This window comes from Schistocerca gregaria, chromosome X, assembly GCF_023897955.1.
Source record: "Schistocerca gregaria isolate iqSchGreg1 chromosome X, iqSchGreg1.2, whole genome shotgun sequence".
Lineage (NCBI taxonomy): Eukaryota > Metazoa > Arthropoda > Insecta > Orthoptera > Acrididae > Schistocerca > Schistocerca gregaria.
This window is the reverse complement of record NC_064931.1, coordinates 478,981,718-479,008,706: the sequence shown is the minus strand read 5'-3', so window position 1 is coordinate 479,008,706 and position 26,989 is coordinate 478,981,718. Positions and strand designations below refer to the sequence as shown.

Below are 26,989 nucleotides of genomic sequence, written 5' to 3'. Positions count from 1 at the left end.
TGTGTGTGTGTGTGTGTGTGTGTGTGTGTGTGTGTGTGTGTGTGTGTGTGTCACCCTCCCCCTCCCCCCTTTTTTACGTCGACTGAGTTTCCTAGTTCTTGAAGCTTTATAAGGAATCTTTCTAAGAGTAGTAAAGCGTCTGCCAGTGCAGTTTTTGAAACAACCCCGTGACGCTCTCCCATGTGTCGAACAAACCTGTGACTATTAATGCTACAGTTCTTTGCATAGATTCCATATCTCCTGTTAGTACTCATTTGGTGTAGGTCCCATAGAAACAATTCTTTCAATTTGTATGAAGACTCTAAAAAAAGTAAGGCATATGATTGAAACTAAATTTTCTTTTAAAATCTTTGGTCGTTTCATTTAATTGTAAATTATTTTTTTCCGAACACCAATTATAGACTAATTTCCAAAAACTGGACCTCTCAGAAAGATTGAGGCAAATGTAACTAAGCTCGGAAGAAGTGCAGAACATTGAACCACCAGTAAGTACCTGAGACTCACACTGATGGTGTGTACTAGACCAGCAGTAGCCTGTATTACGTGAAAGGGTAATGTCCGATTACGTGAAGTTTAATTATTGAAGAACCGTCGAAGTGAATCCGTGAAAACAGTTGCCAGTATGCCACACTGGGGCCATAATGGACAATTGATTTCAACAAAGCTTCAGGCATTAGATTTCTCATAGCTTGAACATTTCAGCTGTTACGAGACACTCTGCTGTGAAGTGACACGTATGTGGAACACGTGGGTAAAATAGGGTCGCGAATCGATCCTCAACCACGTAGTTTACTACACGGTATGACAACCACGTTGCCAGCTTGCCGGTACTCGACTGTATAGCTTCGTTCAGTGGTGGCTCGACATTGAAGCATTGGAATGAATGTGAACCTGTATGTATCAAAGCTCCGACACTGACTCCTACTGTCTACAACGGTGGCACGCGTTTTATCTTCTGACCTTCCATTATCTAGAAACCACAAACGCTTCGTGCTGCAATCAGAACGTCAACACCATCGATGTTGTGCTTAGGGGCAAATGCAAGGTTTTCGGACGACTCATGCTTCAACCTATTCTACGGAGACTATCGTATACTTGTTAACGCTACAATGGTGACCACAGAAGAACTGCTTACGCTGGTGAGCGGCTTCTGGAAAAAACTCAAGTGTAATAGTTTCCTGCGCTGTGGAATTCAACATGCAACCTCGGCTCCTACTAGTTGACGGCAGTAAGGACATCAACCACTATGTCACGAGGATCTTAAAACCAGCAAAACTGTGTCTCCTTGAAGCAACTCTGCATGTCACATTTCAGCAGGACAATGCTCAGACACAACCGGTGTGGGAAATTAGTATTCTTCGAAGACCGACAGGTACCGCCTCTTCAGTGGCCAATACGTTCTCCTAACGTTATTGTCTGATACCGCTGCTTTCGATTCGGCTTAGCGTTACTTTTGTTAGATAGCTGGTTTATTTGTGACCTTCCATCCACGTTAAATATGTGGTGATACTAAAATGTACACTTCCTTAATATTAATATTTTGTGTATTGCCATATAGGTAATCCGTGCTACAAGCTTCATTTCAGGTGCATATATTCATCTTGCGGGGCGGTCAACGACGTGGTGAAAACTTGAAAAAACAGTTTTCATTTTATTTAAAGTCTATGTACAAGTGCATTCAGGCACTGTTTTCTATTCCCTTGGCTAGTAGAAGTGACTGTTTTAAGTTGCTCTTTCCTCAACACAAATATTACATTAAAAACATGGCAACAATGTGAATGTAATAACTTCACAAACAAAAATTTATTAGTAACATAATAATTAAAATAATGAACAGATATGTGCAGATAGTCCATGACTAATAGGCTTAGATTGAAGTTTCGGCTTTCCAATCATCTAAAGGATGTAGAGGCTTTTTCATTATTTCAGAGGAAGTGCATACGAAGTCTTCAACACGGTGTCTGTCATTTTCTATTTACAAACACAGTTGCGCATGAATAGCAGAGAGAGCCATCCAAAATAAGAAATGTAATAGACGAATAATAAAATGTAAATAATACTTACTTCCATTTTCTTATATATGGTACTCTTTGTACAGTTTCTTACGAAAGTTAATTTAAAATTTTCAGTCGCTGGATGACATGACCAATGATGCAGTGCCCCAGAACATCCGACTGAATAAGGACCTAGATATTGATGATCCAACAAGTAAGTGATAAATTATGAAATCATTTAAATATTAAGAAGAAAGTATCTTTCAGCCTCGTCTAATTTCTATTAAATCCTACGAAATGTATTTCACATTTCACAATGAAAATTGAGTTTAAGGAATAATGTTACAGTTCGTGTTGTCACAAATCATGTGATTTCCTTTAGTATATGTTATGTGAGGATTCACGTGCATACTTTTGTCAACCTTTCAGTCATATATGGGAGCTTTCTAGTGGAGCACATTATCGATACTTCTATACATATGGCCGGCCGGATGGGCCGAGCGGTTCTAGGCGCTACAGTCTGGAACCGCGCGACCGCTACGGTTGCAGGTTCAAATCCTGCCGTGGGCATGGATGTGTGTGATGTCCTTAGGTTAGTTAGGTTTAAGTAGTTCTAAGTTCTAGGGGACTGATGACCTCAGAAGTTAAGTCTCACAGTGCTCAGAGCCATTTGAACCATTTTGTATACATATGTGTGTCTTTCATGTCCGTATTCTTACCGACTTCTCAATTGCTCCATTTAGGCAGCACCAGTGAAATCTTTGGTATGACTATGTACATCAACCAAATGGAGAGATGGCACGCTATAGGAAAGGTATAAATTGGGACTGAAAGCAAAAATGCTGAAACAAAACTTAATATCAGAATTGCAGTAATTGGCTCGCTCTATAAAAATATGAGCTATGTTTGCAAATACATAGTGACAATCTGCGCATGGTCTGTAGCTTGTTTGTCACTATAATTTTTCCTTTCTTGTTTTCCATCTAAAATGTCATATCACTGACAGAACAAGTGTGCCGTCAGGTAGTACCTAACACCTACTTAGCAAAAAGAGCTCGTTTGGCCAGTTTGCCTGAGTAGTCTCAGAATCAAGAGAACAGAGGGAATCTTTGAGGGTCTCCCCTTCATATATTCACAAATCATTGCAGGATATTGTGGATCCTTAGAAAGTGTTAAACGATTTTATATTGGATCACTCTTAGTTGAAACTGCTACGTCACACCATGTATCTAAGCTTCTTGGATGCACGGCCTTATGTGATTACCCCGTTGTGGCTGAGTTGTATACCTTCCTTAAATTCTGCGATGGCGTGATTATCTACTCTGATATCATGGAGATGAATCCTGAGGAGTTACGTGAAGAATGGAAAAGCTTGGGTGCCACAGCAGTGCCGAACTATATGACGAGTCAATGACACACTGCAAAAATACTGCAACATTTCTTCTAACCTTCAACTCTCCGGAATTACCTGAAAATATTCTTCCAATCTACATCCGTCTTAAGGTTCGACTGTTTGTTCCCAACCCAATGCAATACTTTAAATGTCAAAGATTTGCTCATATCACAATGGCATATAACGAGAGGGCTACATGTGAAAATTGTGGAGGCACATCTTACGAATCTGCTGGTTCTCGTACGCGTCCTCCGAAATTTATAAACTGCTCTGGGGATCATCCAGTATGGAGGAGGAAGTGAGGGATTTATAACAAGGAAAGGAAAATTCTGGAATTGAAGGTTAAGACACGCATACACTATGGTGAAACAAAAAAGTTTTCAAAGCTACGCAACCTCTGGTGTTTACTACTTCTTTTGCATCGGACCTTAAGAAGCCAGTTGCCAAGTGTGATGCCTCCTCATGAACCCAGACCACAGATGCAAGTCCGAGTAGCTGCACATTTCGGTTTACCAGTTAGAGGAAAAGCTTCACTTAGACCTGGAAACCATTCAAAAGCCGTCAACTCATACCACCGCGCACCATCAGATGTCTACTAAACCGTCCTCTCTACCCACGCAACCAACTCCAACAATTGAGGAATAACATCACGCAAAAAGTCGTTTGAAATCGAAGAAAGTGGCAACAGTACTATTTTATCGGCGAGCACTCCCCCTTGCTGATTATGTTTTTATAGTCGACGATACTGATATCTACATGGAGGAATTGGAGAAGTGTTCATCGTCTAATTTTCCTCCTGACCTCTCGGGTTAATAACCACACGCGTTATATACATTCCACTGCTAGTGCTGCCATCTTCGAGTGGTTATTACCGTTCGTCTCATTAATGTCACGGGACCGTGTATTGAGAACAGTTGCCAGGGTCTGGTGGAGAATGGAACAGACTATACTTCTGATCTGCTCTGTCTTTGACTGTGGAAGTATCGTAAACGGCAGCCGTAGGTAACCTCTAGTGAACTGCGGGCCTGATCACGTACGTAATTAAGTTCGAAGAACGCCTCGTCACATGACGCAACAGCGCAGCTCCTAGCGCATAAAATCAAAACTAGCGCCAGTAACGTAAATGTTTGTGCTAACGAACAGATATGAATGGCACCCCAATACGTCTCTCCAGCAAATTAAGCCTCAAATCACGCATTTTTGACATTACATTGATTTTATTTTCACACATTTTCAGATGTTCGTATTAATTTATACGTCATAAACAGCTGTCGTCAAAACTTCCGTTGCAAAGTTGCAACGACGTTAGTAAAAAAAAAAAGAAAAAAAAATGTTCGCAACATGTAAATAAAAGCAAACATCTGAAGATGGGATGCCAGGCATCTTTAAATGTCATAGTGGACAAATAAATACCTATAAAAGCAGCTGGCTGCAGCTAATTTATTATAAAGAACCTGCAGTTTCATCAGTTGCAGTTTCTATTACGTGCACAACGGACAAGCAATATTTAGTAATGCTAATATGAGAATAGAAGAAAATACGGCATTGAGGTAGGTAATCTCAGTCGGCAAGCAATTAGGAATACCTTTGGGCTTTTTGGTCACAGGTAGGTCATTCCAGTGTTTGAAATTGTGTTAATATTCACAAACACTATTAGCAAGCGTTTTTATTTTTCATTATTTGTCCGAAAATATTTTTGATAACTAATCACATAGGCATGGGTTGTTTCTTTGTCACTAAATAAATTAATCTATCATTTCTTTGTTCATTTTAAAAAGGTTAAAACTCTTGAACTTAGCATTATATTAGTATACACAAGCTGCAAACCCTAGACGACCCGAGTGTCGGCTGAAATATCAAAAATGCGTCCTAGGCGGAGTACAACGCGAGCGCCTCCCTCTCGTCCAAGACTTTCTTCCGCGAACCGGGGTGAAACAAATCGGGGGCCGCCGGTTGCTCATCCATGGTATACGGCAACGCACCGAAATATACTGTATATAAATTTAAACGAACTCCATTATAGGGTGATCCGTCTAACTCTTGGAGCCATGAAATCAACTACCACCAACGCATTGTTAGAGGAAGCTTCCGAAATGCCACTAAAGATATGAAGATATATTTTGTCAGATACATTTCGCTTCAGTCGGTTTTGAATGTATGATTGTACTTCATAAAGGCAGCGACTAAATTCTGGGGGCTAACACAAGCACCTCAACAGAAGTAGCACGCGCGAACTCTTCTGATAGTAAGAACATACGAGAAATGGCGAAATCTCTCCGTTTGATATCTAGAAAATGCAGCCCCAGAGTCATACCTGCAACACGATTTAAGAAGAGGGAAAGACATCAATTACGAACAAGAGTAATTTATTCAACGATATTAGCCATAGTATGTTCGTGTATACAATGATGGCTCTAAAACAGAAGAGGGAGTGGGATATGTATTCTTCAGCCCATTTGCACTTTCACCTGAAACTTCTATCTACACAATGGAGGTACTGGCCATTAGGGAGGCCACTTATTATAGCATACAGATCTTTAAGCTCATATTAGTACTCACGGACTCTTAAATCGTTAGGCAGAAATTACAAAATCCAAAATTCGACAAGTAGACTAATAGATTCTGGATGTATTGGAGGTTGTAACAGAAGCAAGGAAAAATGGCGTAGACATCCACTTGTTACAGATAAAACGAAATTATGGAATTTGATATTACGATGTAGTCGATCACCTAGCAAAGAGGAACATTAGTGAAGGAGAATTACGCCTAACACCAATCCCTTAAGCTAATTTGAAACCTAGGATCAAGAAAGGTGCTTACCAAGACTGGAACCGTAAATAGTGAGCATCTCAGAAATATAAGGCAGACAACTAGCGGCTATACAACAGGACATCTCTCCTCGAACATGGTTCGACTATGTGAAGCTTGGTAGACATCGTGCGACTTCCATCGTTCGAATGAGACTGTGATATGAAAGTTACCTGCATATTTACACCGATCAAAAATTCTAGATTCTGGATACTGGGATGAGGATCAATCTGACATTGTTGACTTGAACACTGGCATGCACTAAATACAAGATGTTCAATAAGTACTACAGAGGAAACTGGTTGCAAGAGGTTTTCTCCGACCTGCAAGTTTAACCTGCGTAGTCTACCGATTTGATGCAAATCAACACAGTTTGATAGCGAAATATTTAAAAGAATCCGATATACACATTTAAACTAAAAACTCATGTGGGTCAAGTACTCTTATCGAATCAGCCCGATTAGAAAAATGCAATGCGTCTTTGTGTATTTGTTTTAAAGTAAGATCTTAACACCGAGGTGACAAAAGCAATGGGATAGCGATATGCTGATATACAGATGGCGGGAGCATAGCGTAAACTAGTATAAAAGGGCACTGCATGTGTGGAGCTGTCATTTGTGATTAGGTGATTGATGTGAAAAGGTTTCCGACGTGATTGTGGCTGCACGATGGGAATGAACAAATTTTGAATATAGAGTGGTAGTTGGAGATGAAAGATTCTATTTCGGAAATCGTTGGGGAATTCAATGTTCCGAGAACACATTTCAGGCATTACCTCTCACCACAGACAAAGCAGTGCCCGACGGCCTTCACTTAACGACCGAGAACAGCCGCGTTTGCTTAGACAAGCAATAACCGTAGAAATCAATGTAGACGAACGTCGTTAGGATAGTGCGGCGAAATTTGGCATGTGTGGGCTATGGTAACTGACGACTGGCGGGAGTGCCTTTGTTAACAGCACGACATCTCCTGCAGCACCTCTCCTGGACTCGTGACTGTATCGGCTGGACCCTATAAGACTGTAAAATCGTGGTCTGGTCAGATGAGTCCCGATTTCAGTTGAAATGAGCTTACGGTAGGATTAAAGTGTGGCACATACCCTATGAAGTCATGTACCCCAGTTGTCAACAGGGCACTGTCCGAGCTAGTGGTGGTTCCATAGTGGTGTGGGCTGTGTTTACACGGAATGGACTCTGTTCTCTGGCCAAACTGAACCGATCATTGACTGGAAATGGATATGTTCGACTACTTGGAGACTATTTGCAGCCATTCATATTAGACTCCATGTTCTCAAACAACGATGGAATTTTTATGGTTGACAATGTGCCATCTCACAGGGCGACAATTGTTCGCGATTGGTGTGAAGAACATTCTGAACAATTCGAGCGAATGATTTGGCCACCCATATCGCCCGGCATGAATCACATCGAACACTTATGGGACAGAATTTAGACAGTTCGTGCGCAAAATCCTGCACTGCCAACACTTTCGCAATTATGGACGGCTATAGAAGCATCACCGCTCAATATTTGTGCAGGGCACTTCGAACGACTTGTTGAGTCCATGCTACGTCGAGTTGCTGCGCTACGTCCGGCAAAAGGAAGTTTGCCATGATCCAGGCAGCATCCAGTCTCGTGGTGGGCTGTGGTCATAATGTTCTCGTCCATCAGTGTTTACTGCATATTTATTTTGCTCTGTGTCTGTATGTTGAATTGCATGTATTTTAGAATATTTTACACGCTCTGACCAATTTATAGTTGTGTGTGTGTGTGTGTGTGTGTGTGTGTGTGTGTGTGTGTGTGTGTGTGTGTGTGTGTGTGTGTGTGTGATAGAGAGAGAGAGAGAGAGAGAGAGACTATCAGCCAATCTTCCAAACGATTTACACTATAATGAAGGCTCGCTCTTTTCAGTTCTTTTTTTAAAAGAAATAGTGAAACCAACAAGAGCTTCGACAGCTCCTAGCAAATGGCACTCCGAGAAAATAGCCTCTGCTTTACTTTGGTTGCACTATGCTCAGCGATTAAGTTTTGCACTAACAAGTAGTGATACGGCGAAGTAGTGGGCTTTGTCTACAGCTAATAAATTATTTAACTTGTACAAGGAGATCAGAAGAGCATGTGCTACAGCTTTAGAAACCAAATGATGGCTTTATTATAACTTCAGAGTACCATGTGAATAAATACGTAACTTATTCACGTCCTATATGTTACCATCCCTGTCTTTTGCATGTTTTACACGCATAATACGTATTATTAACACAGTTCAAGCCGATACTCGGCGAACGACGTGATGGGAATGCGTGTAAAGACATTTCCCCTTTACAGTCGCTCCCATCAGCTACCACGCGGAGCGTCAAATTGGATTGCGCGAATAGTAACTAAATACTTCATAAAGTGTCAAAATGTAGCTAGGTTGTGTTAATGAGTGGAATCTAATTTTAAACTTAAATAATTCCTGTTATTGGTGGTTATTGTTAATGCTGCAAAGTATTATTCGCAATAAATCAACTTATCCCATACAACTAATAACTTAAAGGTCACAGGCTTGCTGACAGTCACATGACTGCTGTTGAAGTAGGAAAGAGGTCACAAGGGAGGTGTTCGTGGATCAGGATGAAGCACCCCTCCCTCGCCTGGACATGGGTTCAGAAGGTGGTGGTGACTGGAATCACAGACAGACTGTTAGCAAACATCCCTGACTGTTATAGTCTTTTATTCATGTAAGGTAAAGAGTCGAGATCGCAGTTGGTAAGAAGGCTGTTGCACCCACCCCACGCCCCCCCCTCCAATGACAGTGTTTGCAGGCTTGCGGTGTGCCAATGTCAGCGACTGCTTGCCAGGGAGACAGCACATGTTAGCTGAGACAGGTGCCGGCGTCAGTGAAGCCGCGGAAGGTTGGCGACATGTATAACACGCACAGCCCTAGGCAGCTTGGCTCCGTCGTGGTCGCCGCGTACACAGCAGGAAGGATGGTGTCTAAACCACCACATTCCAAGTTGAAGGCATGAACCCGTACTGGGTGGTGATCAGTGAAGTCAGGCAGTCGCTAGCCCAGAGGTGGTAACCAGCAGAAGGAAGTCACCCAGCAAGTGACCCAGTAGTGCGAAGACGGCAGGTTGTCTGCATAAGAACTCCTCCTCAGGTGAACACCTGCGGCCACCGGAGTCAAAGCCCATGGAATGTGGCTGGCTGTGGTACTGAGGTGCTCATCATCCTAAAGTTAACCAGCTTGCGTAGACTGTAGCATGCAGTATCACATACACACCCATATACAGTCATGTACAAAGGACGTTGGCCAGTAACTGAGACCACCTGAGAATGAGTGTCCAATTTCGATTGTCTATATACCTGAGCTGGTGGCTTAGTACGTGGTCCAGTCACATTAATGTGACCAAAGCTTACCTTCGATGTCAATGTGCAATTACTATTCACAGAAGGCATCTGGCAGCGCTAGCAGTGGAGGGTATATAAAGCATGTCATGGAGGATGTGGGAAACAGTGCATTCATTGTCATAATGTGGAGCTGGAGCAATTTATCCAATGTCCAAAAAGGTACGATCACTTCTTTTCAGCCCAAGGGTGGGTGCATTTCCAGAATGGCTACGTTTGTAAACTGTTCACATAGCGCCGTGCCTAAAGTACACTGTGTATGGCAAAGTGCTGCTATCCAAAACCAGCGGTGAGGCAAGTGTGTTGCACCACGAGCCATAGATGACAGGTATGAACGACTGCTGTGGAGATGTGTATGGGTGGACATATGTGCAAAAACTGAGCAGTTGATCATGCAGGTGAACCAAGGAGTTACCAACAGCGTCTCCTCAAGAACCGTTAAGCGAATGTTTCTGTGAAGGGGCCCCCACAGCAGGTGCCTGGTTCCTGCACCCATGCTGACTGCTCTTCATCAGTGACGAAGGCTGGAATTTGCATGCTAATACTGTAACTGGACGTCCACTGAGTGCCAGCAAGTGGTCTTCTCAGATGAATCAAGTTTTAGGCTCCATCAGAAAGATGGTCATTGGCGTGTACAGCGTGAAACATTTGAAAGCAAAATTCCTGCAACAATCTTCAGAAGAGTCCAGACTGGAGGAAGTTATGGTTCTGGTAATCACAAAGGATCAACACAAGTACCCATCTATCCTTGACGACTATGTACATACTGTTTGTTTCTCCCCGGTGCAATGGCATCTACCAGTAGAACAATGCAATGTACCATACAGCTTGCAGTGCACAGGCATCGTTTGGAGAGCACCAGGATGAATTTACCATACTCCCCTGACTACGAAACTCCCTGGATTTAAACGTAATCGATAATCTGAGGAACTACCTTTATCAGGCTGTTCGCGCCGTGGATCCTCAACGAAGAAAGCTAGGGCACTTGGCCACGGCATTGGGGCGAGCACAGGTCCAAATCCCTGTCGGTACCTTCACTGTCTCTCTCTCTGTATGTCTCGCAGTGGACTCCGTTCTAAAAGGTGGTTCTTAGGACTTTTGAAACGTGGTCAAATTAAGGTGACTGGACAATGTCTTTCTCCAACTGCAGCGCTTCCAAGCCCCAACTCATATCAGGCTGGACTGGCAGGGCGTCGCCATTTTGCAGCTGTGACTTCATTTACTCTGTTTTTCTTGCTGGATCATCGTGTCCTAGCCGTTCTGGAGACGTAACATTCCTCAGCCTTGCCTTTCAGAGGCGCTGGGTGGTGTCTTCCGCGTTTTCAGCGTCCTGAATGAGTGCTCTTGCACTGTCAACACATCTTGTCGTGTAAAGGCGTCTGTACTTTAGGGTGAGAACGGCTTCCTCCTTTGACATCTTTCTGCTGATTGACGCAGGACGATTCATCGCACCTGTGGAATCATGAGCCAAAATTGCAAATGTGGCAATTTTTCTAAAATGTTGAAATTCCAGTGGGATGGCTATAACTTTTTCTTTGGTCATATAATAATGAATTGGAAATAAGCAACTGATTTGGGCTATATACTGTATGCATACGTAACAGCATTGTTATTTGTAAAATAGCTGATTGTGCAAACTTGCATTAAATACAGTATCAATAACTGAATATTCAGTACTGGAAAGGGTTAGCTATGTCTACTGCAGCTATAATCTCTCTCAGAACTCTAAACAGATACCGTAACTCGTCTGAGCATTATGACCAGTATCTGTCAAATATTTCACTTGAAAACTTCAAAGTTGTACATTGAGGGTTGTGATAGGTATACTGCAGACATAGGAAGTAGTTTCCTCATATGAGGAAATATGCCAACCCCAAAATACTGATCTTAGTTTTTAATTGGAAATAGGATTAAAAACGTGTTGAAGCCAAATATAATTCAAAGCATATGCAAAATTAATTTTCGTAATCAAAAAATGATTTGAAATAACCTTTCATTTTAAGAAGAGAGTTCTTTTGCAAAGGTTATTTGTAGTTCAAACACGATTTCTACTTGAAAGCTAGTAATATCTAACAATTGTGTCCTTGTTTCCTCTTTGTCAACATTTCTTTTAGCTCTTGCTCTAAAATCTGTATACTGCATTTCATCCACGTATACTACTTCAGTTGATACTTTGTTGGAAACTGTGCCTGTAGAAATTCTGTTTTACGTAGTACTTCCATTATCACACCACCAACCCTCATGGGCCCTGTGTCACTGCAGTATTCCTTCTTTTCTGTTTTGCTGTTATGCAATTTCTGAACAAACTGGTTATCACCTATGTCTTGTCTTAGCATATTCTCATGTGCCCTAACTTCACTTCCCACCGTTCTTAACTTCTTTGGTCCTTACCCAAATTGGAACCTTCATTCTTTTTGCTGGAAGTTTCTTCAGATCGGAACTCTCGCTATGATGCAAGCCTTAAACAATAAAATATCGCTAGCTGGTATTTTTGTGATATTTTTTCCAAGGCATTTGGTTCTGTAGACCATGTTACACTCTTATATATAAAAGAAAAACAAATTTTATGGAAGTGACGGTTATACATACAGCTGGTTTGAATCATACTTAACAGAATGTAAAAACTTGTGCTGAATTATTCAAAAAATATTGGAAGGGTAAAAAAAAATAGTGACTGGGGAGAACTCACAAAGGGTGTCCCACAGTGTTCAATTTTGTGCCCTCTTCTATTCCTTATATTCTTTAATGCCCTTACACTTAACATTCGACAAGCAGAGCCGGTACTTTTGCTGATGAATCTAGTGTCATAATAAATCCCATTAGAGAGAGAGAACCACAAAGGGATTTTTAATTATGTTATTCAAAGAATTATTAAGTGAGTCTCTTAAAATGGGCTCTCACTTAATTTTGAAAAAAACACACACTTCTCAGTTTTGCACAAAAACAATCATGCCAACAGCTGATGTAGCTCATGAACAGGAATCGGTAACTGAAGTGGAATGGTCAAAATTTCTGGGTGAAAACTTGAGCTGTAAGATGCATATTACTTAGCTCCTCAAACAATTAAGTTCAGTTGTTTTCCCTCTTTGTGTAAATGCTAGTCTTGAAAACAGATGAATTAATCGAATGACATATTTTGTGTATTTCCACTAAATAATGTCTTATGAAGAAATTTTCTGGGGTAATAAAGAGCTTGTAAAGAAAGTACTAATTCCACAAAGGCGAGCACTAAGAATAATAAGTGTTGTTCTAGCATGGACATCATGTGGGAACCTCTTCAAGAATCTAGACATTTTACCTGTGCCGTGACAATACATATATTCACTAATGAAATTCGTCGTAAATAATCCACCACAATTTGAGAAGAACAATGATGTCTGTATCAACAACACTAGAGCGAAAAACTACCCATATTATCCATTATTAAAGCTGTCAGTGGCTCAGAAAGACATTCAGTATACAGCAACAAAAATGTTGATTATTTACCCACTAACATAAAATGTCTGACAGGTAGCAAAGCAAGTTTTAGATCTAACCTAACATAATTTCTTATAGACAGCTCCCTTTATCCCATGGACGAATTGGAAGCGTGTGTGTGTGAAAAAACGTTTCTTAAAGTGTAGTTGCATGAGTAGGGTTAAAAAAAATTCCTCACTAATGTTAACAGTAATCAAGAATACATATCTTGTAAACCGACTCGTTCCACATCAGTTCGATACGTTCAAATGATCTATGGAACATGTAACTATCTATCTATCCATCCATCTATCTATCTAACCAACTAACCAGTAACCTTACAATATTCCCACCGCCGGCCAGAGTGTCCGTGTGGTTCTAGGCGCTACAGTCTGGAGCCGAGCGACCGCTACTGTCGCAGGTTCGAATCCTGCCTCGGGCATGGATGTGTTTGATGTCCTTAGGTTAGTTAGGTTTAATTAGTTCTAAGCTCTAGGCGACTGATGACCTCAGAAGCTAAGTCGCATAGTGCTCAGAGCCATGTGAACCATTTTTTTTTTTTTTTTTTTTTTTTTTTTTTTTGTATTCCCACCCTTGACTAGACCATGGGTGCGGAGAGGGGAGAGCGACAACAGAGTTGACAGATAACTCTATTCACCACAAAGCCTAGTCTGCACTTGACTGCAGGGCGAGACCTTAAAGATAAGTTTGGAGAGGTGGCATCGTTGCAAAAGACACAGTGTAACACATCCCTTCTATTCAAGTCAACAAACTGTTGTCTTGAGCCTTCTTTTCATAAACTTTTCTTTCTTTCGTTCTTTCTTTCTTTTTTTCTTTCTCTTTCAATCTCCATACTGGCTTAAGCAAAACATAGGGCATCCTTTCACCAGGACATGTTGTTACAATCGGACTGCTATGTGGCAACTTCGAATGCCAACGGGTGCAGTTCATCCGTCACATCAGAAAGGTACTGAAGGACAATGGGTTTAACGAAAAAAAAATCTAATTTTTGAGAGAACCACACTTCCACAAAGGTGAAGAGTAAAGTTTACCACTGTGATGCCAAGCCCTACATCCCACTGGCTATCCGTGCATGATCATATGTCGTCTCTATGTCCTAACGAACACACCTGTGGCAATTATGAAAAGACCCACCATGACAAAACACTGTGTGTTGATTCTGAAACTTAAACTTTCAGGACCAGTATTATTCCCACGCACTGGTGTGCTCCATTTGCAAAAGATAACTGACACCCAAGAATACAAGACCTTCACTCAGTTATCGTACTTGAAACTAAAGTAATATGAACGTCTGCACTTAGTCATTACGACCAGTTTCGCGTAAAACCGTGGAAAAAGCCTTGCTACCCATTCAGATATCAACCATTCTGCACACTGCTACTAAACTCCTTCTACATGTGGGGGAGTCGACAATTTTACCGCCAGAGAGCTCGATCCCCGATCCCTCATCCTCATACCTAGTCCGAGAAGCTTTCCTCTCCCCTAGCATCGCCTGGTAGAAGTCCCCCCTGCCCTCTGGGGACCCCTGCCGGCACCGTGCACACACAGAGCGAAATACAGATAGCGACTAAGGAACCACAGAGTGTGGAACACAGAGCTGCTTGCTCTTCTTCTATTCCCTATCTTAAATCGTACAGACAGGATGTCAATTACTGAACGGTATAAAATAAAGTTGTCCTAACTTCTGAACGGTTTGCATTAGGACGTTAAACTGTACGGTTGGCCGCGGGGCATGATGGGAATTAGTATGCGCATGCATGGTTTGGGTTAGCGACAAAGCCCACTTTCATTTGGGTGGGTTCGTCAAAAAGAGAAACTGGCGCGTTTGGGGACTGAGAATTCGCTTTTCGCGATCTACAATGAGTGACTGTGGTGTGCAGTGTCCAGTCACTGAATAATCAGTGGAATATTCCTTGATGGCGCGGTGACTATTGAATGTTATGTGAAGGTTTTGGAAGATTATTTCATCCCAATTATCCAAAGTGACCCTGATTTCGACAAGATGCACGATGGAGTTGAACCCCATAAAAGCAAGAGTGTTCAAGTCCTGGAGGAGCACTTCGTGGGTCACATTCAGACTTTGGGGTACCCACAGGCCACTGGCATGGGCCTCAGTTGACCGCCATATTCTCCGGATCTGAACACATGTGACTCCTTTTTGTGGGGCTCTATTGAAGACAAGGTGTACAGAAAAAAACCCAAAACCATTGCTGAGCTGGAAACAGCCATTCAAGGGTCATCAACAGCATAGATGTTCCAACACTGTGGCGGGTCATGAAGAATTTCGCTCTTCGTTTGCACCACATCATCGCCAATAATGGCAGGCATCTCGAACATAACCTAAATCCGAATATCCGTAGCGACGTTTACATGTTGAATAAACTGTGTGCACGCTGTAGTTTGTAACTAATTTCCTTTTTTTTTCATATAGTTCAATAACTGTCACGCTATCTTTTCAAATCTCAAAAACCTCTAGGAATTCGAAAGAGAAGTAGACAAAGAAATCAAAGATTGAGGTTATTCTGGCAGTCCTATATTCCTCTATTTTACCTGACCAATAACCTACGCTCCTGGACGTTTTATCAATGCAGGTGGTAGCGATTGACAGATCTGTGGTCTGATTCTCTATTATGACCTCTTTAGTAAACCCCCTCCATGCCGGGCTACCCCTAGAGCAATTTTACAGTGGAACTGTAATGGGTACTATTGCTGCATCCCTGAGCTACAGCTACTACTTTCATTCTATCCTGCAATCTGCATCGCCCTGCGAGGAACTAATCTTTCTAGTAATGCCACTCCTAAGCTCAATCCCTACGGAACTTACTGCAGGTAACGAACCAACAGTAATATGGTGCCCAGAGGGGCCTGAATGTTCACTGATATAAATGTTGTCGTATTCTGGCCCAGATCCTACCACCAGCCTTGAACGAAGGTGTGGCCTGCGTGGCACAATCAGGACGTTGACAGCATTGTTGGCTGGGTTCTATTACGTTATCTTCAGTGGAGGGAGAGGGAGAAGATCCTCAGCACTGGCGACTTTGGAACAGAGAGAAGAAGTTAGATTCGTAGGAAGGGAATATGGGTGCAAACATTTAAGAGCTCAATTTAAGAATGTATTTCCCAATACATCAGCATTATTTGGAGAGGTGCCTTACAGTAACTTTATATCTTTTCAAATAAATGAGTACACCACACAACTCTGTTAGTTCTTTCCAGCAACTCCTACTTCCCGAGCTCTACCTTTCACTATCAGAGCTGAGTGCTCTGCTTGTAAACCGTTTTGACAATACAGTCAATTACTTTAACCACAAGTGCAAGACAGTGCTTATTCCTCTTTATATTCTATCCCACAGAAAATATCAACAGTAATCATTGCTACTACTATAGACAAAAGCTATAGAGCTTGTTCTTTTCTAACAAGCAGAAAACTCAATAACTTTTTCTGGAAATGTATTGGGAATTCAGTTGTCCTACCTCGAATGTGTACAGTCTCCTCGTAGTTTCTTTTTTACAGCAGCATCGAAATGTCACTCTACAGTGACTCAGAGGCTCAAGTGTAATGCTGCACCTAGATGTTTCCTGGAAATCACCGTCTTGTGTTCTGCACTTGCCATCTATGTGCTGTTTTTTTTTAGGGAGTTTTGTGCGGATTTTCCCCATAGAGACTTTTTCCCTGACTCTTCAGAGAGACTTCTTAAAGATTCTTCCAGAGCATTCTCGAACATTATGGCCAGTGTCAGTGTCATGCCAGTGTGAGTCTCACCTTGGTGCCCAAGGTCGTTGACCTTGTCTAGCCATTTCAGCACTGCCATTTCCTCAGCAGGTTGTCAACAAGTCTGCCTTAAACATTACTCTTAACAATATATCTCTCCTTTACTTTGCAGCCATGCCACTTCCTACATTTTATAATTTGACAGCCATGACACCTCCCCACATAAAATAATTCATGAGCATTTACATAGTGTGTCATTAATTCCTTTAAATTTACAAATACATGTGTTTTACATGATGTTTCTTATATCATAGTTACATTATATCCATATTTCTTTTCTACCTTCTTTTCGTTAACTACACTTTAACTTTTTCATGAGGATATGTCTCGTAGCTGACAACGTCATGTGCCGTCAGTCGAGTAGACTTGGGTGGATTAACTACAGCAGTCTTACACATATTGACTCAACAATTCCTGCAGCCAAAACAATCTGCAAAACAACTTATTTATCTAGAACACGGGCAATATCAGCAACAGCAACATACAACTATCACTGCAGGTAAGATTAAGCCGATGCAAGTGGTGTAGGGTAGCGCTGGACTCTTCTCTCGTGGTCCATTTCCCTTGGATCCATTTAATAGTAAATACTCTTTTAAAACAATAAACTGGTAGCCAAGATCGCAGGAATTCTTTTTATTCCATGATTACCGGATTCGGCGAATCTAAAGCCGCCATCATCGGATCTTAGGACACATACAGGTTACAACATCGAGGCAAACAATGGTGATATTAATAGTTGCCTATAACACGCAGGCCTTACAAAATTGTTGTAAGTAGCACATTGGCTTCCAAGGGAGATGACATTATAAATGTTAACATCTCCATGACATACAATCGTACATTTCTAATATCGTGTTGAATTAACCTTAATTATTTTACTATATGTATCGGATTCAGGGTGCAGTTTTTCTCACTCGTCGCTATATAGTCTGCCTTGTGATTCAGCCCAATCAACGTTGTTTGTATTACAGCAACTTGTATGTGATGGAGACACTTAACTTGTATAATGTCATCTCTCTTGGACGCCTATGCGCTACTTACCACAGTTTTGTATGGCCTGCTTGTTGTAGGCAACTATTAATAGCACCGTTGTTTGCCTTGATGTTGTAACCTGTATGTGTCCTAAGATCCTATGATGGCGGCTGTAGTTTCGCCGAAACCGGTAATCAAGGAATAAAAAGAATTCCTGCGATCTTAGCTACCAGTTTATTGTTTTACGAGCATCTAGATCGCTCCCACATGAGCACAATGTGCTCCCTAGTAAATACTCTTTCTCCGGCTGTGTAAAAATTTATTTTCTTGTACCATCTATAGTTGTGGTTGGGAGTCATGACACTCTATATAAATTGAACTCATTGTTTTCCGCTAGTAGAATCATAATGACAAATGGCATAATATTAGATTATCTGACACAAAGATATCCAAATCTATCATTTACAGAAGCATGTATCCATATGCTTCTGATAAGGGTACAAGGAATCGTACATTTCTAATATCGTCTTGAGTTAACCTTAATTATTTTACTATATGTATCGGATTCACGATGCCGTTTTTCTCATTCGTCGCTATATAGTCTGTCTTGTGATTAGCCCAATCAAGTTCTTGTATTACAGAAACTTGTGTGTGTTGTTATATGGAGCATCTACTTCGTCCAGAGTTCCAAATATTCTACTGAATTCACCTATGAAACTGAAAATTCTCCTCCTGTATCTGGATCCATGTTTGGTTAATTGCTGAAATAAGTCTTTAGTTTGTTCTAATCTGTCTATTACAATCAACCTTATTACTTGACAGTAGGGGGTTTCGTTCTTTTCTATCAATATTTAGTATGCTTAATCTTTCTCTGCATTGCTGAGAGTCTTTGTTTTCTACTCAGGCAACGCTATAGAATTTATCAGTTGTTCTCAAGTTCACATACGTCATAATTTTTCATGTGGTATTCGTTGTCTCCATCTTGCCTTTATGATGGTAGTATATCCCACGTGAGTTTTCTATCTTTCGGATCCTCACTTCGTCTCATTGGAATTCGGCGCTCAACTATCCACTTAGCAGGATCAATCCCGATGAGATCAGTATCATTTCGGCCGTGGCTCCCTGGAGCTGTATAAAAAGAATTTTTTGCGCTATTGTCTCCTCTCTACTCTTCTTGTAGTTAATAATAAGGCTTCAACCAGATTTCACGTACTTTCATCTGTTTGCTTCTAAGCGCCTTAATTCTCTTTTTGGGTAGGTTTACTGTAATATCTTCGTATCGTCCACGGAAGTGTACTTCTGTCTTCGTAGAGCGGCCCCTCCTTACTGCATCATCGTACAAAAGTACATTATCACCTGTCCAAAACGTTCTTTGATTCTTTGTCTTGTAATAATGAACCTTACTGATTTCTTTCGCTTCCTCAGTGTACTCCTTGCATTCTACACTCATGCTCATATATTAAGGACAACTGCAGAATGTGGTGCCACACAACGTGGCACTACACAAAACTAGCGCTAATAGCATAGGCACATAGGGAACACACATGACACAGATATGTAAGTCCACAATATTGGTGATAAGTTAAGAAAACCGTCCCGAAACACATGTGCTACAAAACGCCACTGTTTCCTGAGCATGTATCTCAACATCAATACGGAATATGACCACCATGCACACGTACACAGACCGCTCAATGGGTTCGCATACTCTGTATCAGGTGGTCAAGCAGCTTCTGGGGTGTAGCCTCCCATTCTTGCACCAGTGCCTGTCGGAGCTCCTGATGTGTCCTAGGGGTTTGAAGACTTGCAGCGTTACGTCGACCGAGAGCATCCCAGACATGCTCGATGGTGTTTAGGTCTGGAGAACAGGCAGCCCACTCCATTTGCTTGATACTTTGTTTCCAGTTACTCCTCCACCATGGCAGCTCGGTGGGGGCGTGCGTTACCATCCATCAGGAGGAAGGTAGGACCCACTGCACCCCTGAAAAGACGGACATACTGATGCAAAATGACGTCCCGATACACCTGACCTGTTACAGTTCCTCTGTCAAAGACATGCACGGGTGTATGTGCACCAATCATAATCCCACACCACACCATTAAACCACGACCTCCATACAGATCCCTTTCAAGGACATTAAGGGGTTGGTATCTGGTTCCTGGTTCACGCCAGACGAAAGCCCAGCGAGAATCACTGTTCAGACTATACCTGGACTCGTCCGTGAACATAACCTGGGACCACCATGTACTGCGTTCTTGACACCAGGCTTTATAGACTCTCCTGTGACCAGGGGTCAGTGGAATGCACCTTGCAGGTCTTCGGGCGCATAAACCATGACTGTTCAGTCGTCTGTAGACTGTGTGTCTGGAGATGACTGTTCCAGTGGCTGCGGTAAGGTTCTGAGCAAGGCTACCTGCAGTACTCCGTGGCCGTCTGCGGGCACTGATGGTGAGATATCGGTCTTCTTGTGGTGTTGTACACTGTGGACGTTCCGTACTGTAGCGCCTGAACACGTTTCCTGTCTGCTGGAATCGTTGCCATAATATTAAGATCACACTTTGTGGCACATGGAGGGCCAGTGGTACGACAGCTGTGATTGACCAGCCTCCAGTCGCCCTACTATTCTACCCCTCATAACGTCATCAATATGTGTTCTTTGAGCCATTTTCAACACACAATCGCCATTAGCACGTTTTCGTCCCCATTAGCACGTCTGGAAACGCCTGCGCACTTACTCGCTGCACCGTACTCTGACACGCACCAACACACCTTTGCGTATGTGGACTGCTGCCAGCGCCACTGGTCGACGACCGCAGGTCAAATGCACCGTTTGGTCATACCCCGAGGTTATTTAAACCCGCAAACCGCCCACCATATATCAGCATTATCCTTCATTTATGAGCATGAGTGCAGTTCACAATTGATCTACATAATCGTGATAATTACATCCAACAGTTTTTTTCCTTTCTTTTGTAGGACTCCTGGAATGTTTGCTTTTGTCCCAAACATTAACTCAAACAGTGCGGACGCAGTGCAACTACAAGGTACTATATTAAATAGAAAAATACTATATAGTACCAACAGATCTACATCTAAGTTCACATACATACTCCACCACGCACTATACGGAGCACAGCGGAGGGTACCTTCTACCACTACTAGTTATTTCATTTCCTTTCCTGTGCCACTTGCAAATAGAGCGAGGGAAAAACTACTGCCTAAATGACTGCATACAGGCTCTAATTTCTCTTATATTAGTGATATTTAGACAAAATGTTCGCTGACGGCAGCAGAATCGTTCTGCAGTCAGCTTGAAATGCTGGTTTTCTAAATGTTGTCGATAGTGGTCTGCGAAAAGAATGTCGTCTATCCTCCAGGCATTCCCATTTGAGTTCACGAAGCACGCCTGTAGTAACTGCATGTTGACCGAACCTACCAGTAACAAATCTAGCAGCGCGCCTCTGAAATGCTTCAAACTATTCCTTTATCCGACCTTGTGGGGTTCCAAAACACTCGTGCAGTACTCAAGAATGGGCTACACTAGTGTTTATACATGCTCTTATTTACAAATGAACCAACCTTTCCTAAATTTTTGGCAATAAACTGATGTCCCTTCCCCACTACCATCCTTACACACTCATTCCATTTTCTAACGCTTTGCAACGTTATGCCTAGATGTTTAATTGACGTGACTGTGTCAAGCAGCAAGGTAGTAATGCTTTATTTGAATATTACAGGATTGTTTTTCTTAGTCATTTGCATCGTTTTGCATTTTTCTACATTTATAGAAAGATGTCATTTATTACACCAACTAGAAATTTGGTCAAAGTCATCTTTTATCCTCTTAAAGTCACTCGACGACGATACATCCCCTAAACCACATCATCATCAGCAGATGTAATTACTGTGGTCCTCTCAAATAAAGTGTCGAAAATATTCCACAAGTGTCCTGTGCGTTCTCTCAAGTCCTCCTGTTGTCCGTGGGTGAAACGCTGTGGTCTGGATCTTCCGAAACCTTAGTAATTTATTTACCCCCTTTATGAACATTTCACTTAAAAATTCGACCCCTGGTTGGCTGCCCTATTGTCTCAGCGTCCTGTCTCTCGATTGGTACTGCTACTGTGAACTTTCTCAGGTGAATGTGGAACGTCAAGATGTATCGACTGGCAGTCGTTATTTTATCTAACAGACCTACAGTGTCCATGTCAAATTTCTTGAATTTCGTCGTCACTGTGTCTGCTGTTACTAGAGGCTGTGTGTGAACTTATTCCTTTGGCATTTGTTGCACTTCGGAATGTGTTGTTCTTAATCTGTTTTCATGCCTTTCCACCGCTTGCAATTCTTTATTCAGTCTAAGTTTCTACATCTACATTCATACTCCGCAAGCCACCTGACGGAGTGTGGCGGAGGGTACTTTGAGTACCTGTATCGGTTCTCCCTTCTATTCCAGTCTCGTATTGTTCGTGGAAAGAGATTGTCGGTATGCCTCAGTGTGGGCTCTATTCTCTCTGATTTTACCCTCATGGTCTCTTCGCGAGATATACGTAGGAGGGAGGAATATACTGCTTGACTCCTCGGTGGAGGTATGTTCTCGACACTTCAACAAAAGCCCGTAGCGAGCTACTGAGCGTCTCTCTTGCAGTCTTCCACTTTAGTCTATCTATCATCTCCGTAACGCTTTCGTGATTACTAAATGATCCTGTAATAAAGCGCGCTGCTCTCCGTTGGATCTTCTCTCTCTCTTCTATCAACCCTATCTGGTACCGGTGAGCAGTATCCAAGCAGTGGGCGAACAAGTGTACTGTAAACTACTTTTCCTTAAAATTCTTCCAATGAATGTGTCAGGCATCTGCTTTACCGACTATTTATTTTATATTGTCATTCCATTTTAAATCACTCCTAATGCCTACTCCCAGATAATTTATGGAATTAACTGCTTCCAGTTGCTGACCTGCTATGTTATAGCTAAATGATAAGAGATCTTTCTTTCTATGTATTCGCAGCACATTACACTTCTCTACATCGAGATTCGATTTCCATTCCCCGCACCATGCGTCAATTCGTTGCAGATCTTCCTGCATTTCAGTACAATTTTCCATTGTTACAACCTCTCGACATACTTCAGCATCATCCGCAAAAAGCTTCAGTAAACTTCAGATGTTATCCACAAGGTCATTTATGTATGTTGTGAATAGCAACGGTCCTACGACACTCCCCTGCGGCACACCTGAAATCACTCCTACTTCGGGAGACTTCTCTCCATTGAGAATTACATGCTGCGTTCTGTTATCTAGGAACTCTTCAATCCAATCACACAATTGGTCTTATAGTCCATATGCTCTTACCTAGTTCATTAAACGACTGTGGGGATCTGAATCAAACGCTTTGCTGTGCATCCCTTGATATCCGACTAACAAACTATCATGTACTTACTTTATGACTTAGATTTCTTCCTCGACTTAATGCACTGGCATTTGGATTAAGCTCTCTGGTTTTATACACAATGACTTGTGATTACTATTGTAAAATGACTCCAATATACATATGCCCTAAACTGCTTTGTGGTCCAGACAATTGCTAAGCACTCTAACTCAGTTACAGAATAGTTCCATTCAGCCTTATTCAGTGACCTTGGAGCTTAGGCGATTGGCCGATATGCACCTCTCTTCCTTTGTGACCGACTTTTCTCCTTGAGCAGCGCCTTCAGCGATATCTCGATCGTTTTTACTCATGGAGCATCGACAATTGGTTTTGCTTTCCACTGACAAAATCGTTTATATGACTTTCTGGTGGCGTAATGGGTTTCTTCCACTGTCTTTACATCTTGGGTCTGTTGTTCTTCCATTCACTGAAACTACGAAATTCCTTGGGCTCATGCTTGACAGGAAAATTTTTTGGTCCTCCGACATTTGTTACCTGCCACTTGCTGTACCCGGTCCCTCGGTGTCCTAAGCGGTACTTCCTGGGGAGCGGATCGGACCATCCTCCTCCGTTTGTACCAATCCCTTGTCGGTTCGAAACTAGACTACGGGTGTTTTGTTTGTGCATCTGCACATCCGTCCATCTTACGCCATCTAAATACAATCCACCATCGAGGAATCCGTTTGACGACTGGCGCCTTTTGCACTAGCCAGGTTGAGAACCTCTATGCAGAAGCTACTGAACTACTGCCGTCATGAGTAATGTTCTACTCAGCAGATATGGATGCCGCTTGTGTGCCATGCCCAGCCAATCATCCTATGCCTTCCTTTGACCACCAGTATGGGGTGCATAATTTTTCTCTGTTACCTCCTGGCGTTTGCTTTTGGCTATTTCTCCAGTAGCTTTACTTCAAGCTACCTGCCACTTTCCTGATGGGTGTGAACCCTTCACCACCTTGCCTTCATGTAGCATCCCTTGTTCACCTTGGACTTAATTCACTTCATAAGGAAGCTACTCCACACTTAATCTGTCACTGTAAGTTTCTCGACCTTTGCACAGAAGTTATCGACAGTGCGTTTGTGTACTCTGGCTCTCGGACTAAACGTGGTGTCAGGTGTGCCTTTATCATTGTCACCGACAATTTTCGGTATCAGCTACCAGAACACTGCTCAGTATTTACAGCAGAGCTTCTCGCCCTGTATCATGCCATGCACCATATCCAGTGACGCAGGCTTTTCAATTGTCACCTGCTCCGACTCTCTCAGTGCCCTCCAGAGCCTCTGTGTGATGTACACAGTCCATCCCTTAGTGCAACAGGTTCAAGAAAGCTTCCACTTGCTCACTCTTGAGGGAGCCACTGTGATGTTTATGTGGGTTCCTGGTCACGTTGGTCTGACGCTGCTGCCAAAGCTGCAGTCCTCCTACCTCAGCCCACTAGTTCTTCCATTCCTTCCATCGTGTTGCCATCTGTCAGCAGGCGGTGTGGCTTTCGCATCACCACTGCTCTTCCCTTCGTGGGAACAAGCTCTGGGGAATTAAGCCTCACCCACCGGCTTGGCTGACCACCTCTCAGCTCACACTGCGAGGAAATCATTTTAGTTAGGTTGCACGTTGGGCAGTGTTGTTTTAGCCTTTGTCATTTAAGTGGTGATCCACCACCACCACCTTGTGCTCACTGTCATGAGCCTTTGGCAGTTCGCCATTTCCTGACCAATTTCCCTTTTTCTTTTGTCTTTTTTTTACCATTTACGTTCTAATGTAAGTTTGCCGTCTGAGTTATCGGTTGTTTTAGCGGATGATGCACGGGCTGTCAACCACATTGTAGTTTTTATCCATCGTAGCAATAAAGGGAAGGATATTTAATCTTTAGTTCCAGACCTCCGTTCTCTCTACGGCATATTTTATGGACCTTTCTCCAAGAGGAAGTCCTTGTTTTTAGTTCTTTCCTTCCGTCAATTGCGCTTAATCTGTAGTTACTTTAAACTCCTTTTTTGTACTAGTGTTTTAAGGTTCTGACATGGGCGTGTATGACCTTAGTTGTTTCTGCACCCTAAAACAAAACAAACAAACAAACAATAGCACTTCTCCTCTGGCATCAGGAGTGACTATAAATCGTGTCACAAAATCTGAGTATCTAGGTATGGGAGGATTTACTAATCTCTCTCTCTCTCTCTCTCTCTCTCTCTCTCTCTCTCTCTCTCTCTCTGTTCCTCAAATGCTGCTTGCTGTTGATGTCTTCAACAATTTATGTGACAGAGTCACAATTTTACTGATCTTTGGAAAAGAGACGGTAGTATCCAGCAAACACTACCCACTTAGATAGCCGTGTATTAAGTCTTTGAGGGTCAGGTAAAAGCCATAAAAATTTACCCTTGAAACATGAACAATAATTTACATATTTGAAATTTTATCCATTTGTAACACTTTAGTTTTATTATTGAAATCTGTTTTCTACAGCAGGTTTGCAGAAATTCGCCTTAACAACCACAAAATATTAGCTTTAATTAGGTCACTGCAGCTAACCATCTCCCCATTACGGTATACAAGTCCGATAGTTGGTGATTCAACTTTGATATAACCTTCTTTTTTATTTTTGTGGTATCTCCTGGAACAGTTCATGTCTGCTCTTGGCACAAAGGTGCTTTGCATACTGAACACATCCACACAGATTGGACCAGGGTTTCTCCTGAACTACAAACTACACATCTTCTAGATGATGAGCAAATGAGCTGACGTTTACTGCTTTTGTGGCAGATTCTTTCGTCTATGTATGGCTTGTGTACCTTGATCCGAGATGACTAATTATTTTTGTGTACAGAGGATGGAGCAGCAGCCACTGAAACTATTTTGCAGCAAACGAACTTTTGTACACCTCTCGACTAAAGTCTTTATTGGAGAACTGATCCATTTCAGTCTTCTTGCGCTTAATGAATGATTTTATTACACAGCAGTCTACAAAGTGAATGAACAATCTCATCCACCATTTATTGCTATTCATGTCTGTAGTATAATCTAACTTCAGTCAATCAGAATTATTCAGTGTTAATACTGGAATCTTTCGGCACTAGAGGGCAAGTGATATTGGTTATTATTCCATCTTTCTTCGTGACACTTGCTGTGGGCACATCTGACCGTGCGTGACATGTAAAAATCATATTGACTGCCCTTTTATGCTTCCATCTATGGGTAACTATATCATCACTGCTTATTCTGTAATCTAATTCCCTTCTCTAGTATTCATTTGCACCCTGGGTTTTGACAAGTTTTTCCTTTTGGGATTTATTGTTCCAGAAGCTTACAGACCATTGGGCTTCTGTTTCTGAACAGATAATATGATGTAAAATAACTGCCCATAAAAATGATTCTTTCCGTGAAATCATTGTTCAAATTTAGAACCAATTTCAATCACGACTCTACTACTGGAGACTGTTACTTTTCCTGTATAATTATCAAATTTCAAGTTGTATGAAGATGCATCAGATAACATCCACACTTTGTACCGTTTCTTTCTAGGTTTGTCTCTCATCTACTGTTTCATAGATGATGTTGTTGTTGTGGTCTTCCGTCCTGAGACTGGTTTGATGCAGCTCTCCATGCCACTCTATCCTGTGCAAGCAACTTCATCTCCCAGTACCTACTGCAACCTACATCCTTCTGAATCTGCTTAGTGTATTCATCTCTTGGTCTCCCTCTACGATTTTTACCCTCCACGCTGCCCTCTAGTACTAAATAGGTGATCCCTTGATGCCACAGAACATATCC

At 42.0% G+C, this 26,989-nt stretch overlaps 1 protein-coding gene across 1 annotated transcript in view; it reads left to right on the top strand.

Moving 5' to 3' along the window:
- LOC126298909 (glycine dehydrogenase (decarboxylating), mitochondrial) overlaps positions 1 to 26,989 on the top strand; it is a 304,299-nt gene that overhangs the window by 57,745 nt on the left and 219,565 nt on the right. The window contains exon 2 of the mRNA XM_049990452.1: positions 2,130 to 2,208. Coding sequence (XP_049846409.1) covers positions 2,130 to 2,208 — 79 coding nt within the window. The remainder of the gene's footprint in view (positions 1 to 2,129; positions 2,209 to 26,989) is intronic.